This window comes from Heliangelus exortis, chromosome 1 (assembly GCF_036169615.1).
Source record: "Heliangelus exortis chromosome 1, bHelExo1.hap1, whole genome shotgun sequence".
NCBI lineage: Eukaryota > Metazoa > Chordata > Aves > Apodiformes > Trochilidae > Heliangelus > Heliangelus exortis.
The window spans coordinates 113,653,179-113,667,455 of NC_092422.1; the positions used below are offsets into that span (position 1 = coordinate 113,653,179).

General features: G+C 41.2%; 1 protein-coding gene across 48 annotated transcripts in view; it reads right to left on the reverse strand.

Annotated features, from left to right (window-relative positions):
- ZBTB20 (zinc finger and BTB domain containing 20) overlaps positions 1 to 14,277 on the reverse strand; it is a 505,805-nt gene that overhangs the window by 27,942 nt on the left and 463,586 nt on the right. For all 48 annotated transcript variants that reach the window (XM_071759958.1, XM_071759936.1, XM_071759870.1 and 45 more), the window contains one exon: positions 4,655 to 6,259. In XM_071759958.1, the coding sequence (XP_071616059.1) occupies positions 4,655 to 6,239 (1,585 nt within the window). In that variant the 5' untranslated portion in view covers positions 6,240 to 6,259. The remainder of the gene's footprint in view (positions 1 to 4,654; positions 6,260 to 14,277) is intronic.

Genomic DNA, 14,277 nt, shown 5'->3' on the forward strand with positions numbered 1-14,277 from the left:
TACTTCTGGCAATAAACTAGTGGTAAGTTTCATAGAAACCTTTGGAGAAGTGCTTTGGCTAAGAAAGAGTTATTCTGTTAATAAGTGTGTTTTGATACGCAACATTTAGCAAGACAAGAGGACACGGTCTTAAGTTGTGCCAGGGGAGGTTTAGGTTGGACATTAGAAAGAATTTCTTTACAGAGAGGGTGATCAGACATTGGAATGGGCTGCCACAGGAAGTAGTGGATTCTCCGTCCCTGGAGATATTTAAAAAGAGACTGGATGTGGCACTCAGTGCCATGGTCTGGTAACTGCAGCGGTAGTGGATCAAGGGTTGGACTTGATGATCTCTGAGGTCCCTTCCAACCCAGCCAACTCTATGATTCTACGAGTCTATGATTTTTTGCAACCAGAGGTTTCAAAATGCTTTACAGAGGGGGCTGCAGGTATTCCCAACTCATGTGGAGTAAAAAGAAGCTCAAGTGATTTCCTCTAGTTCACATACTAGGCACTAAAACATGATTAGAATTAAAAGGTCCTGGCCCACCCCCATCTTCAATGGCACAGCCTCTCCTGCCTATACTCCTCCCTTGCTACTCATGCTCATTTCTAAACAGGCCTTAGTAAAATTACTTCATTTTTCCTTGCCTCCATCTCCCTACCTGTATGCAATAAAAGCTAGTGATTACCAGGTAGCTAATCTGAGACACACTTTTTTTTTTGGTCAGATTGCTTTGAATTTCTCAGAAGAGAAATGCTAAGCACTGCCAAAGGAACCCAATGTTTTATACGAGGTTTACATTTGTTGCCCCTTTTCCTAGTCAAATCTTATAGATGAAGCAGAGATAGGAGTTATCAAAAAGGGAACAACCTCAGTACATAGAATTGTCTAGGCCAGTCAGTACCAAGCAAAGGACAATCTAACAGATAAAATTCCAGTGTAAAAGACATGAAATGTACATATTTGATTGCCAATTAAATAAAACACCTTGTCAGGTAAACCTGAGGTATGAAAGACTTGCCTTGTGCACCTAGGGCTGTTGTAAAACTGATTCTGGCAACTTGTGTAAGTGAACTCTGACAATATGCAGACAAACCAGTGACTACAAGGATGAGCTGAAAAAAATATTTAGCCGAGCAGATGCAATTGGTTTGTTCAGACTACTCTTAATTTCTCCTTACGCTGACAGTTCTTCTAGGAGATGATGCAACACTGTTGTGTCTCATGGTATCAGGTAATGCTTTCTTGATATGTTGCTGTAGACAATACCCAACACCCTTAATGGCCCATCAAAAGCTGCTTTTTAATCTGTTTTCTAAATCATTTGTGGTATATTTCAGGTGTGATAATTCCTTATCCCCAAAGATGAAAAGGAGAGAAATGGTACTAATGCTCTGTAATAATCATAGTGATACTCTCTTCTAGTGAATGAAGAATTACTTTACTTTGGTTATTCCACAATTTCCCCTCCATCAGAGACTGCTGTTTGTTTGTTTGTTTGTTTGTTTTTTCACAGATATCCTCCTTCCTCCTTTTTACAATCTGGCACTGTTTTAAATCCTGAAGAGTCAATCTTCAGGGACCATCACATGACTGTGGTAATGTATCATTCACACTTAGTACAGTGATATTACAATACACGACTTACATTCAATTTTAAGAGGAGATAATTAGTATGGATTGGATGGGAAGGATCTACTTTTTTAACTGCCCTGAGTCTCTGTTTCTTTTTATTTCACAGTTTGCACGTACAACAGTGACATCTATGAATGAAATCCACATGCTGCTCTTCCTTGCACCAATGATGAATTTGAGCCTACTTGGTTAAAGACACTTGATGAAAACACATAAAGTCCTTACTTTCCTGCTGGTTTTGCTGAGCATAGTAGTGGACTGAGTATAGACAGGCTAATATGTTTGATAATAATAATATGCTCTATGTGGAAAATAATAGTGCATTAGTTTTAATAATATCTGATTAATGTATTAGACTGATTATATTTACAATGCACATTTTTGCCTTAGGCAATATATACACCAGAGTTTGTAATAAGTCAGTCTCCTCACTCTAGATTGTGCTAAGACTAAACTATAGAAACACCGTAATTTTTGACTGCACAGGCTTCTAAGATACACTGGGTTCTGGCTTTCCAAACTTAGCTGCAAAAAACGTCCTGGGATTACTTCTCTAGAAGAGTCTCAAAACTTTTTAGGTTTTCTTCTTTTTTTGTACGCAAATGTATGTGCTTCCTAATAGATTCTTTATTCCCATTTGCCTGGTTTTACCCAAAATGTGGGACAGTTACTAAATTATAAACAAAGCATGATAGGTAGAAGGCAATGATGGCTCGAAAGGTGCATAGATACTGCCTGCATTCGAGCACTGTATTTCTGCAACATTGCATGTCCTGGAGAACAAGGTTATGGGATACACTCAAGCCAGTCTGCAGAGGACATGGAAAAATATCCCTCTCCAGTATATTTGTGTCCATGTGAAAGAAGAAATAGAGGCAGGTTTCCAAGGCATGGAAAGCTACATCAGAGTGTTCAGACACATAAAACCACAAAGATTGGGAGGCCTTCATGTTGTTGAATTCTGGCTTATAATTAGACTCCTCCATGGCTTCTCTCATGAGCCCTCTAAACAGCAAGACTAATCCAAACATATGCATCTTTTCCAGAGCCATTCTGCCTGTCTGTTGTTTCTTGTTTTGTTCTGTTTTGTTTTGTTTTGTTTTAACAGGGTTGAGAAAAGTCACCCTGACAATGAGAACAGCTGTCTCCTCTCAGTTCTCAAAATGATCCTGTCCAGCCCTAGACAAGATAGCAGATATGCTTTCTCTGAGCCTGTACATATACAGATTATTTTCAGAAGGCTTTTCTGAAGCCTTGCCCTCTGTTGATTAAGGTGCAATTATTCTCCCAGACACTCCAGGAGCCAGTTTGTTCCTAAACAACCTTTGAAATAACGTACATACCCAAATGTCTCCACCTTGCCATCACAGCTCATTATTTTGGGGTGACCTCAGACTCACACAAATAAAGTATTAATTCATTACTGGAGATGCCTATCCTTGGCTGACTTTGCATCTAGTAGCTAGGAATATTTTAAGTTGGGTCTTCCAGTAGTATTCTTTATCTGACTCCAAATACAGTGCAGAGTTGGGGCTGGAAAAATAAAGCACCCAATCTCATTGAAGTTACTAGGGAAAAAGCCTTTCTAGCTTTTAAAAAAGGATGTGAGCAGATACATCTGACTGTGCTCTAAAGGGGGGTATTTTTCTCAGTAACAGAACACAATGTAGATAATATTTTAGCTACTCATCAACAACAGGAAGATGGAGAACATGAAAAGACACAAAGGATAATCTTGGTATTGAGGATTCTTGATCACTGCAATCATACATTTTGTACCAGTCCTGAGAAGCTGGCCCTTTTGTATGTGCACATGTACATGTCTCCCTTGGATGTCTAAAGGAATCTTTCACTGAAGTGATAACTATAGGTAAACAGAAGTTAATGGAAGTGAAATCTATTGGAGTCCACGGGGAGGCATGGCATTCCTTCCATACCTTGGGCAATTTCTCCAGGTTCTACTCCTTGTATCACAAACCCAGCATTTATTTTAAGATCTGACATTAACAAAACTACTGCTTGGTGAGAGAAATATTTACTGTTTCTCTAAAATAGAATTTCTTTCCAACATCAAATGAGCCAAGAGCTAAAGCAAACAAAATTTAGTTCTGAACCCAGGACAGCTTCTCTATGTATAGCAAACAAAATTTAGTCCTGGACCCAGGATAGCTTCTCCACATAGGATACATATATCTTCTTATTTTTAAGTCTCATAACTTGGCAGTGCTAGAAAAGGCAGTTTGGCTCAGTAGTGAATACGGTCACCAATATCATCTCAAAAGCCTACATACTAAAACAGTTGGATTTTTAAACAAAGAGGGTGCTGATGTTAGGTTCTGCATTGATTAATTTTTTTCTCATTGAACCCTATGCTTCTGTACTCACAGCTAGTGGAACATCTGACTTACCAAGGAACAGGGAATTACAGCTGTCAGCTTCAGTAAAGTACAGAAAAACTTCCTGAAAAAACTCCAAATTTATTTTGCTATAAGAATATATGAGATCTAGAAAATAAGTGGCCATGTGAGTAACACCCAGGTTTGGACCTATTGCTGCAGCTCCACCAGGAATGAACTTAACCTAAGCTCATGCTGATCATCATCTTGTGACCTTAAACCTCTGTGGTGGTTTAAAAATTCCAGGGGATTCCCTTTCTTAGTAGATGAAGTTTTTCCTTAATGACTCACTACTTTCCTCATGTTGGTTCTAACTAATGTTGCCTGATCAGCTTGCAAGGGACAACAAATGCTTATAATTTCCTCGGATGAGTGCAGGACACATTCTAGTACAAGCCAAATGAGCTTGTTTCTGCACCATGCACAGCTAAGCCCCTAACAAGGGACCTGTATTATTTCTGCAGGGGCTCGACTATAATGCAGTAAGTTTGGAAAGTGTTCTGCGATACCAGCTCCCTGGTTATCCTCCCCCTCCTGTTTGTGCTGCGGGCTGACAGGTTGGGGAACAGAATCTAAGTCCATGTTTGTCAAGAACTTTCTCTGTCTTCATGAATAAGCCAAAGGGAGTGTACACACTTACCTGTGTGTACAAACATGTGCTTGACGTAGTTCTGTTTGGCGGTGAAAGTCTTGTTACAGAGAGTGCACTCGTAAGGCTTTTTTTCGCCTTGCCCACCTGCTGTGCTGTGGCCCGCAGACGGGGCCAAGGGCTGTGGGGCTGGCAGCTGGGCAGTAAAGGTTGACAGGCCAGGCTGGGACACTGTCACAAACTGTGTCTGTTGGCCAGCTAAAGGCTGGGGCAGGCTGAAGAGAAAAGGCTTAGGGCCGCTGCCAGCAGACTGTGTGGTGAAAAGGGCAGGCAGGTAGGTGTTGCCAGCTGTGCCAATGACCTGAGTGTTGCTGGTCAGAGTCAGTGGCATCCTCAGATTGCTGGTGAGAGTTTCTGTCTGGCGTAAGTAGATCTGTGTGGTTGGCAATGGTTGGGCAACAGTTGTGTTGACAGAAGGCTGCAAAGCCCCCTTTTCAGTGCTGTTATTGACTGTGAGCACTTTGCTGTCCATTTCAACGTCATTGCTTCTCTCTGGCGAGGAAGAGTTGGCATCTACATGCTGTGGCTGCTGTGGCTGAGTGCCATCAGCAGGGACGTCATTTTGATCTGCTTGAGAAGGTTCTTGCTGACCATCCCGGCCCAGAGCAGCCATAAACTGCTGCTCCATGGAATCGGGCTCAGTGCCAATGGAGGAACTGACTCCCGAGTCAAAACTCTCCCCTTTGGGCTCGCTTTCAGTGCCTTCCGCTTGGTCAGTGTCCTCAGTGCATTCCTCGGACTCGTTGCGCTCAAGGATCTGCACCCTCTGTTGGCCATAGTAGTCATAGTCATCCTCCATCTCCTGCTTAATATGGATGTTTCCCATCAGGGTTTGAATTCGGACAGGGCGTGGTTGCTTCCGGCAGTGTGTGGTCTCCGGAGTGGTGGAGAGATACCGCTCCATCTGTTGTGACCGTTCGTGGATCCGGGTAATCCAGCTGGGGTCTTCCATGTGATGGTCCCTGGGGAGCCCCAGGGCTGTTTCGTGGTGGCTGACCACAGCTCCACTGTAAAAGGACCGCTCCCCACTGCCATTTTGCATGGAACAGGCATAGAGGGCTGAATAGATCCTGTCCACGCTGTGCTGCGAATGGCTCTGCAGGTAGCCAGACTCTGTGTCGGTGCTCTGCCCCGAGGTGCCTGATTCGGGTGTTCCCCTGGGTGTCTCCTGGCCAGAATCTTGAATCACCGGGTAGACCTCTCCTACATTTTGCGAGACAATCCTTGTGCACTCATCAATCACAGTCTTGATCTGCAGGATGCTGGCAGCTGTGAGGATTTGGAGGGCCTCAGACTGCGAGACCCGCAGCACCCCGCTGTACATGAAGTCAATGAGCTTTTGCACAGACTGGACTGACACCACTGAGGGGATCTCGATGTCGCTGTAGCCCAGCAGTAGCTTGTCCTGGAAGAAGGGGCTGCCAGCTGCCAGCACACAGCGGTGGGCGCGTAGCATGCTCCCGTGGATGCGGACCGTCACGTCACAGAAGTGGCCACGGTTGCGCTGCTCGTTGAGGGTCTCGAGCACAGAATTGCTGAAGTTGTGAAGGTTGATGCTATGAATGCGCTCTGTCATCCCCTTGCAACTGATGTTACCTGCAGCACAGCCGGCGATAAAAGAAAAAAAGAAAAGAAGGGGTTAAGTCTTGTCCTCTGCAGAGCCACAGACGGGGCACTGGCAAAGTTACTCACTGGGTAAACAAAACAGATTATAATTTAGAAATCACATAGGAAGGCACCTATAAGAAGGCATCACCTCTGTGGAGCTAGAAGTAAACTTTGCTACTCAATTGCAGAAGCTCAAGTCCTGAATTTTCACACAAAACCAGAGAAAAACAGGTGTACCTGGGCCTACATTTCAACTGCATTCCTGGGCCTTGGACTTCCCAATCAGTTTATCTGGCGTTAAAAAGCCTAGAGCCAGCCAATTGTAAACACTGAGCACATGGATTAAAGCTGGTTTTTAGGCTGTTTGGATGTGGAGACATGCCAGAAAAGAGCAGATTTTTACTTTAATGACCCCTTATACAAAGTTGTTAATGCAAAGAGTCTATATGAAAATATGATTTCTATCTAGATTGGCATTTTAAGGAAGTTGGTTCCTGTGTTTTACAGTACAGTTACTTGTATCAAAAATCCTGACAGTCACTTTATAAAATCCAAAGCTGGTACAAGATTCAGGCTGTAAATGTTCCTAGACCCCCCCCAAAGTTTTGTCTGAGGTTGTGGTTTAGAACATTTGCTACCCAATAGTGACAAAAAGTCCTCTGTAAGAACCCAAAGCAAAAAAAGCTAACATGAGCTGTCCCCTTCATTTTTAGCATATCCCAAGTTCTGACTGGCACCAGAATGCCATCATATAAAAACAAATGTTCTCCTGCTGTTATTTACTTGACAGAAACTGGAAAATTACAGACATTTACTCTAAGGAATACTTTGTCTTAGTTTGGATGAATAATCTAAACAGAGAACAGCTTAGAAAAGCATCAAAGCATTTCAGGTAAAGAGCCAACATATTCTTCAAAATTGACTTTTAGAGGTGACTAAAAAGTAACTTCTTAATCTCTCTATCCACTTTTCCTAATCTCCATCTTCCTTGCTTTGCTTTTAATGGTTTTTAATTTCCTTTCCTGTTCCTTACTTATTTGTCATCTGTTTAGATTTTAATGGGCAGAAACTATGCCTTCACCTTTTAACTATGAAGAACCAACTGCCTGTTAAATGGTAAATAAATATAGCATCGTTAATAATTTCCTTCTCTTAGCATTTGTAGTACATACGTCACGTTGGTTCCCAGAAAAGTATGCAGAGAAAAGTACTGCAAAGATCACCACTAGTATTACAGGCATTTTGTCTTGAATATTCCTTCCGAAGCTACAACCTCTCCTACCACAATTAACCTGTTAACCTGTTAACCTGTGAAAATCCGAAAGTCAAATTTGGTAGAGAAGAATAAGTAAAGGAAACTAGCTGTCACTACCTGTTTTAACAGAAATATACAGAGCAAATAAATGGCATTGAAAGTGGTTTCATACAAATGCCTTTTAGCCCAATAAAGTCCCTCTGCTCCAGCCTAAAGGGTGCTTTACATCTCATACACAGGCAGTAGAACCCTACTCACTGCAATTTGCAGGAAAGCCTGACATCCTCTCTGCTCTGCCTTTTCATTTATCCACTACTGACATCTCAAGCACCCTCTATTCTGATGGTTCAAAAGAAAAACACCTTGGACACAGGTGGTTATTATAATTCTCTGAAGTAGCTGAATGATAAAAGGGAAGCATAAAGGTCAGGAAGTGGAAATCCTGATGGGGCCAAGCTGTCTGAAGACAACAATCTATCTGTTAACAGATGTAAACCAGCCTGTATCAGAAGGGTACTAATTTCCAGGTGAGATTAGAGCACTGGGGGGATGCTCACATAGCAGAAACAAGGAGGAAACCACTAACGGTATCACAGAGACTGCAAATTTCATCTGTTTTGTTTATAAACTCAACTGGGAAACCTGAGTTTCCTCTTCTGACAAAACTGATCATAGGACTGGGAAAACATCTTAGAAACTGGGGGACTTTTGGGACTTTTCTTTCGAGGGCACTGCAACTATTGCTACACAAAATAATGTACAGAATAGATGTACATCCTCCTCTCCCCCAGGCAGAGTCAGTCTCCAGAGGCCTCCAGGTTCCAGATGCTTCCCTTCCCAACACATCAGATCACATGAGGATCAAAACACAAGAAGTCAGAATCCTTGATTTGAAAGGAAGGCAACTTGGTAAAAGCTTTGTACTGGTGAGGACACAGAAGGGTGGAAAATGAATGATATACTTTAAGATCTACTGTAGGCCACTGCAAGTGATTGCATAGCTACCGATTTATCTGTATCTCCCTTTGAGTGGTTGCCTATCAGTATGCTAGAAATCTTTCCCTTCCCTTAACTCCCCCTTCACACAAACATGTATTTATGATATGCTTCTGGGGAAGGGAATGGCTTCTAGCTTAAGTTCTGCTTTGTCAAATTTGGTATTTGATAACAAAAAAAAATTATGCAGAAGTTTAACTTAATAAACCAAAGTCCTACCTTGGACATGCAGAAAGGGGAATATTCCACACACACCAGAGATGCAATGGACACATCTCTTGACTTGAGCACGTGCAAAGAAATATACTTTGTTCTTATGCACCTTGCTAGATAAATTTAGTGAATGGAACTTTGAAAAATGCATTCTCAGGTAACTCCTTTCCAGAATTCTGTGATATGCATTGCAAGACTGGGTGACTTCTCGGGAAAGGAAATTCCGCCCTTAGCCACAAAAGGAGGAAGTTTCAGCAGCCTTTCTCAGGTCCTGTCTGTGGGAACTAAAGCTGTGTAGCCACAATGTATTTGGTCATCAGGTAACTTGACGAAAACAGTCAGCTGGATTTCCTTAAGGCTGAAGAAAAGAGGTTTGGAAGCATTTATGAGAGCGATGTGAATACCTCTCCTATAGGAACTGATGTAGGATGCACCTTGAGGTGTAAGAACTGGACAGAAAGTCAACTGAGTCACTTCATATAAGGTATGGAGTATGTTCTGGTTGCCATTGGTGTAATGCAGTTTTCCCATAACTAAATCCTCTCATTTCTTTACTTCTCCAAATGGAATTGGAACATGTACCCATTCTTCAACTGAGAAACAACCGAAATTCAGTCCTTAAGGATAAATCAAGAGAGGTGGGTGGAAGAGACACATAACAAATGGTAAGAAAAGCTAATACAGATTTTGAGGATGTTTCTGCTAGGCCACCTTCCTTGACATTCAACACTGGAACCCCATACCTACCCGAAGTACAGGCAACCAAATAATTTGGCATGGTGTCAGACATGCTACTACACAAATCTCCGCAGTACAAAAGAGAAGCTCTAGCAAATTCTAGAGACTAGTTTGTAACAAAACCTGCTGCCCCGTCCTACTCCTCTCCCTCTCTGCAGGAAAGTGTCCAGATCCAAGTTTTGCAGTTGTCTTTTACTGTATGCTGTTTTAAGCTGAAAGTCCATAGGCAATGCTCCTCATAAAAGGTGGACTTGCCAATGCAGGTTTGATTCTAAAGTAAATGCCACCACCTGACAAAGCCTGCTAGAGCTTTGGACAAGCCAGAAAGTGTGTCAGCTCTTCACAAGACCCAGCTACACACACGCACACTCACCTACTCATCACTGCACAGAATGCCTGGCTCAGGAAAATGACTGCTGTCTCAGGCTCTTCTCAGGCCTGCCACTCTTTTAAACTCTAGACAGTGGGAACCTTTCTGTAAAATTCAAGTGTTCTTTGTTAAGTGCTGCCCCCCCCCTTCCTTTTTTTGTCCAGTAAACATGATGTGGAGATCCGAATGGACTTATTCTGAGAAACTCTTGTAAAATGGTTTTGTCCCCTTTCTGTGAGGCAAGTTTTGATTGGAAGGGTATTCACAAACCATATAGGAAAGAATGGGTGTGAAATGCAAAGGCCATTCTTACCCAGATGGGCAATGAATAGGCGTTTGCCAGTTTTAAAAAAAAAAAAAAAAAAGGAAAAGCAGAAAAAAAGAAAAGAAAAAAAAGCCCAGACAACTGCAGATTATGCACATTTGCAATCCTCCTGGGATGCAATTTGAAGCTGGCATGGCATAAAGGTGAAACATATTACTGTGCAACTTTGAAAAAAGCTCAGTTTGCCCATATGCAAATGTGCCGATTAAACTGTCAGGCTATTCACAGAAACACGCATGGAATTCATCCTCAACTAGTACGAAGGAGCACAACGTGGATGGGAAAGGAAAAAACTTTTTTTGTGTAATACATGACTGAGTGCTTAAATTAGTGTTTCCCTGAATCTCATCTACCCCTCCCGCTGACTTTAATGCCATGGGCATTCAAAAGAAAGTAGATTTTACCATGACAATAACAATGACAACCTCTCCAAGTACAGTACCGAAAGGGAAGGCGATGGCAGAAGAAAACAGCAGGCAGTGGACTCCTGGAAGGTGCTGTAGAAAATGTGGAAGTGCAGCAGAGTTACACCAAGCATGGCTTGAAGGCATTTTTCTATTTGCTAAAGCTACCATCCTCACACTTACAAAAAGCTGGAAAGGCAAGGCTTGCAAAGGTGATTCTTTCAGCTTGTCAGAAACATAGAAACTGACACCAGAAAACACATGATGTAGTAGAGCAATGAGGATGTATGGCATATTAAGGACTGCAGGCCACACACAAATGGCTACACTGTACATCTAAAAATGTATTTAGTAAGGGTTTTTTTTTGTTTATAGCCACTAGATGTCCCTTTCTGCAAAGCCAATGCTTACAACCTTGTTGCTTATAATGAAAGGTATCACAGAATTTGATCTTCTCTTGTGTCCTTTCAAAGCACAGTATCATTGCACAGGAAAAACAACCACTCCTAAGAACGCAGTGATGATGAAACCTCCAGAGCCACTGTAGCTCAGCAGTAGCTCAGTGAATAGCTTTTACCTGAAGCAAAACTACCTTGGATGCTAGAATCCAAGCACTTAATGGAAATTTACTGTGTAGTCCTTCACAGGAATAACTACAAGAGTGAACCCTAAAGACTCTATCTGGTTTTTATTCTTACAAAGAGCATCATCATCTTGTAACCCTGAGAATTTGTAGGCTTGCTAAGACAGATACAGGTTGAGGTTTTGCTTCAATTTTCTGCAGTAGCATTTAGAAAATTGCTTGCCAATCCATCTCACTGATATTTAGACAAGATTAACTAGAACTAACTTCATACTGTTGCCTAGTTTGTCATCCTGATAAGCTTCTCGGACCTCAGACTGAGAAGAATGCACACTTTGAGAGACAATAGAAAAGCTGGAGGAGTCATATCTCATAGAATAAGGTATATTTATATTCTTATCATCAAAAGGACAAGCACCTCCCTAGGTGGTAAAATACCCTGGGCTATGACAAAGATGTGGGAGTCAGGATTGGTAGGCTTTCTTCCTGGATTTTGGAGCTGTTTCTCTGTGCATCTGTAATGTGGCCACCTGGGAGCACCACAAACCTAAGTAACCTGCTGCTGCTGAAGACAAGGATTATCATCTACTTCTTTATTCTCTTCCTCTACCACTCACAGTTTTGGAAATTTCTAATCCTTGGTGTCCATACCAAATGTTGGACGACCACAGCCCCCTGTCTGTATCAAAAGGATGCATTAGGTTCTTCAGAGAGTCAACTAGTCTATTCCTCCTTGTGATGGGAACAATTTACTGACACTATCTCTTCAGAAATTTATATAACATGTTTGCAAAAAACCAATAATGTGGGGGGTTTCCAATCCCTCCCCAGACAGACTGTCTACTATTTTAATAGCAAGAAAGTTTTCCTAGTATGTAACTTTAAAACTCATCCTTTACTCCATCAGACATAGACAACTACTGAGTACTTTCCCCTAGATAGCACTCTTTCATGTATTGGAAGGTGCCTCACTTTTCTCCTTTAGACTTGTCTTTTCTAGAAAATTCAAACTCAGGTCTCCCAGTCAGCCTCACTGGTTATATGTACTCTTCTCATTCAGACCTTCGTCCATCTTCTAACCAGTTTGTCCTTTTTTCAGTCAAAAAGTGGACAAAGTGCCCTCAAGTGGATAAAGTTCTCTAGCTGAGTGATGCTAAGGAAGCAGTTGCCCAAGATACTTCATATATGATACTTTTTTCAAGACATCACAAAATAAATAAAACCAAGAAAACAAAGCCCTGTTATAAAACAAAACTACAGATTTTCCTTAAGAAAGATAGAAAAAAAGATTTGTCTCAGTAAAATCCCTAATTTGGAATGAAAATCTCAACTCTTGCAGAAACATGACAGTTCAGTGCAAATACAGCACTTCCATCACAACATTTGAAAACTGTTATAGCTCCACAATTACCATAGGAAGTTTCCTCATTTCCATACATTTGTGTCTCCTGTTCCAAACACGGCACCATAACCATGGGTGCTTTCTTCAGCTCCCAATTTATCCCCTAACTCCCTTCATAGTGATGAAGTTATATTTTCTGTTATTCTCAAGTTAGCTACTCTAAAATAAAACTGGATTGACAGAGCAAAAATTCACATCTAGTGTTTTCATACACAAAATTAGTTCTGCACAAGGTTCCAACTCTCTGGGACCAAATTTAGTGGAGCAACATTTTTTCCTACTCAAGGAAGAGACTCGAATTCAAATCCTGAAAACTGAGAAATTGCTGTTTTCTCAGTATATGTCTATGATGGTAGTGAGGCCAATTTACCCAATCCTGCTTATACTGATTCTCCTGAATACTTGGCCTCATTCTAAACAAGGGCCCACAAGAGGAAAAGCTTATATGGAATTTCAGGAACACAGAAGAACATTTGTGTCCTCAGCAGGAGATCTGACCAGGATCAGCCCTTGATTTCTGTTGCTTTAAAGGTTTGCTGGAGTTTTCACCCAATCATCTGCTTGAACATCTTGAAAATCAGTTATCTCCTTCTATAATATCTATCCAAAACAAACACCAGATGACACTACACGAATTGCCCTAACCCTACCAGATTGTTGTTAGAATCAAAATATGTAGCAGTCTACATTTAACAGGAAGTACTATATTTTTACCAGTACAACATCTATTAATGTGTCAGTAATATACTCCATGGAAGAAAGAATCATTGCTTTCTGAAAGCTGTCAAACTTTTCTAAATTTCATAGTCTAATAACTACATTTATTTGAAAGACAGAATTACACACACACGCAAACACAACTTTATTCTCCACGGAACAAACATTTTGAATAAATGGCTAATAAAAGTAGTTTGCTTAAACTTTGTATAGGAGATAGGCTTTTTCTGCAGCCTAGATAATGTTCAGCAAATTTCATACGGATAATTTACAGAGTTAATTGTTCTTCTTAGTATCTACCCAATGATATCCGCTTTCTGTAAAACTAAAGACTAAACCATAGTTTTTCTGTATATAAAATTGCTTCTATAACCAGTGGGCATAACTCCCCAGCATCAGACATAAAAACCTCTATTTCAGGCTACATGCTTGGGGACCAGGCAGTGAATCACTTTTCCTCTGCTTCCTCTGAAAGGCTGGGGGGGGAGTCCATCAGCACCCACCCTGTTTCCTCTACAATCCACAGGCAGCCCTGTCTGTGCCTCAGTTTGCTTCACATGCAGAACAAGGACAACATCTTGTACCCAGTTCTGCAGGACTTTATTTATCTTAACAAATTGTTTTGCATTCCTTGGATGAAAGACTGCTGAAAGATCAAGCATGAACTCCAAAGATTTCTTCAAATTTTGTTCTCCAAGATAACAACAATGAAGCTTTCCTCTCATAGTACTCAAGTGCCTTGATTCCTTCATGCCTCTTTATGTTGACCATTCTACTTACAACTGTAAGACACCAAGTAAAAACTAGCTCAAGTTCATAGCAGCCTGTTGGCCAAGAACTTTGAAATATAGCAGCACATCCTACTATTTTCAACTTAAAGAAATACTCCCATTTTTAGCCAGGGTATTTACTTTTCCCACTTTCACACCAGTATGTATTCTTGCTATTTTAGGAACTCCAAATATATTTCAGAGTAAAAAGGGCATACTTCACAGTAATTTTT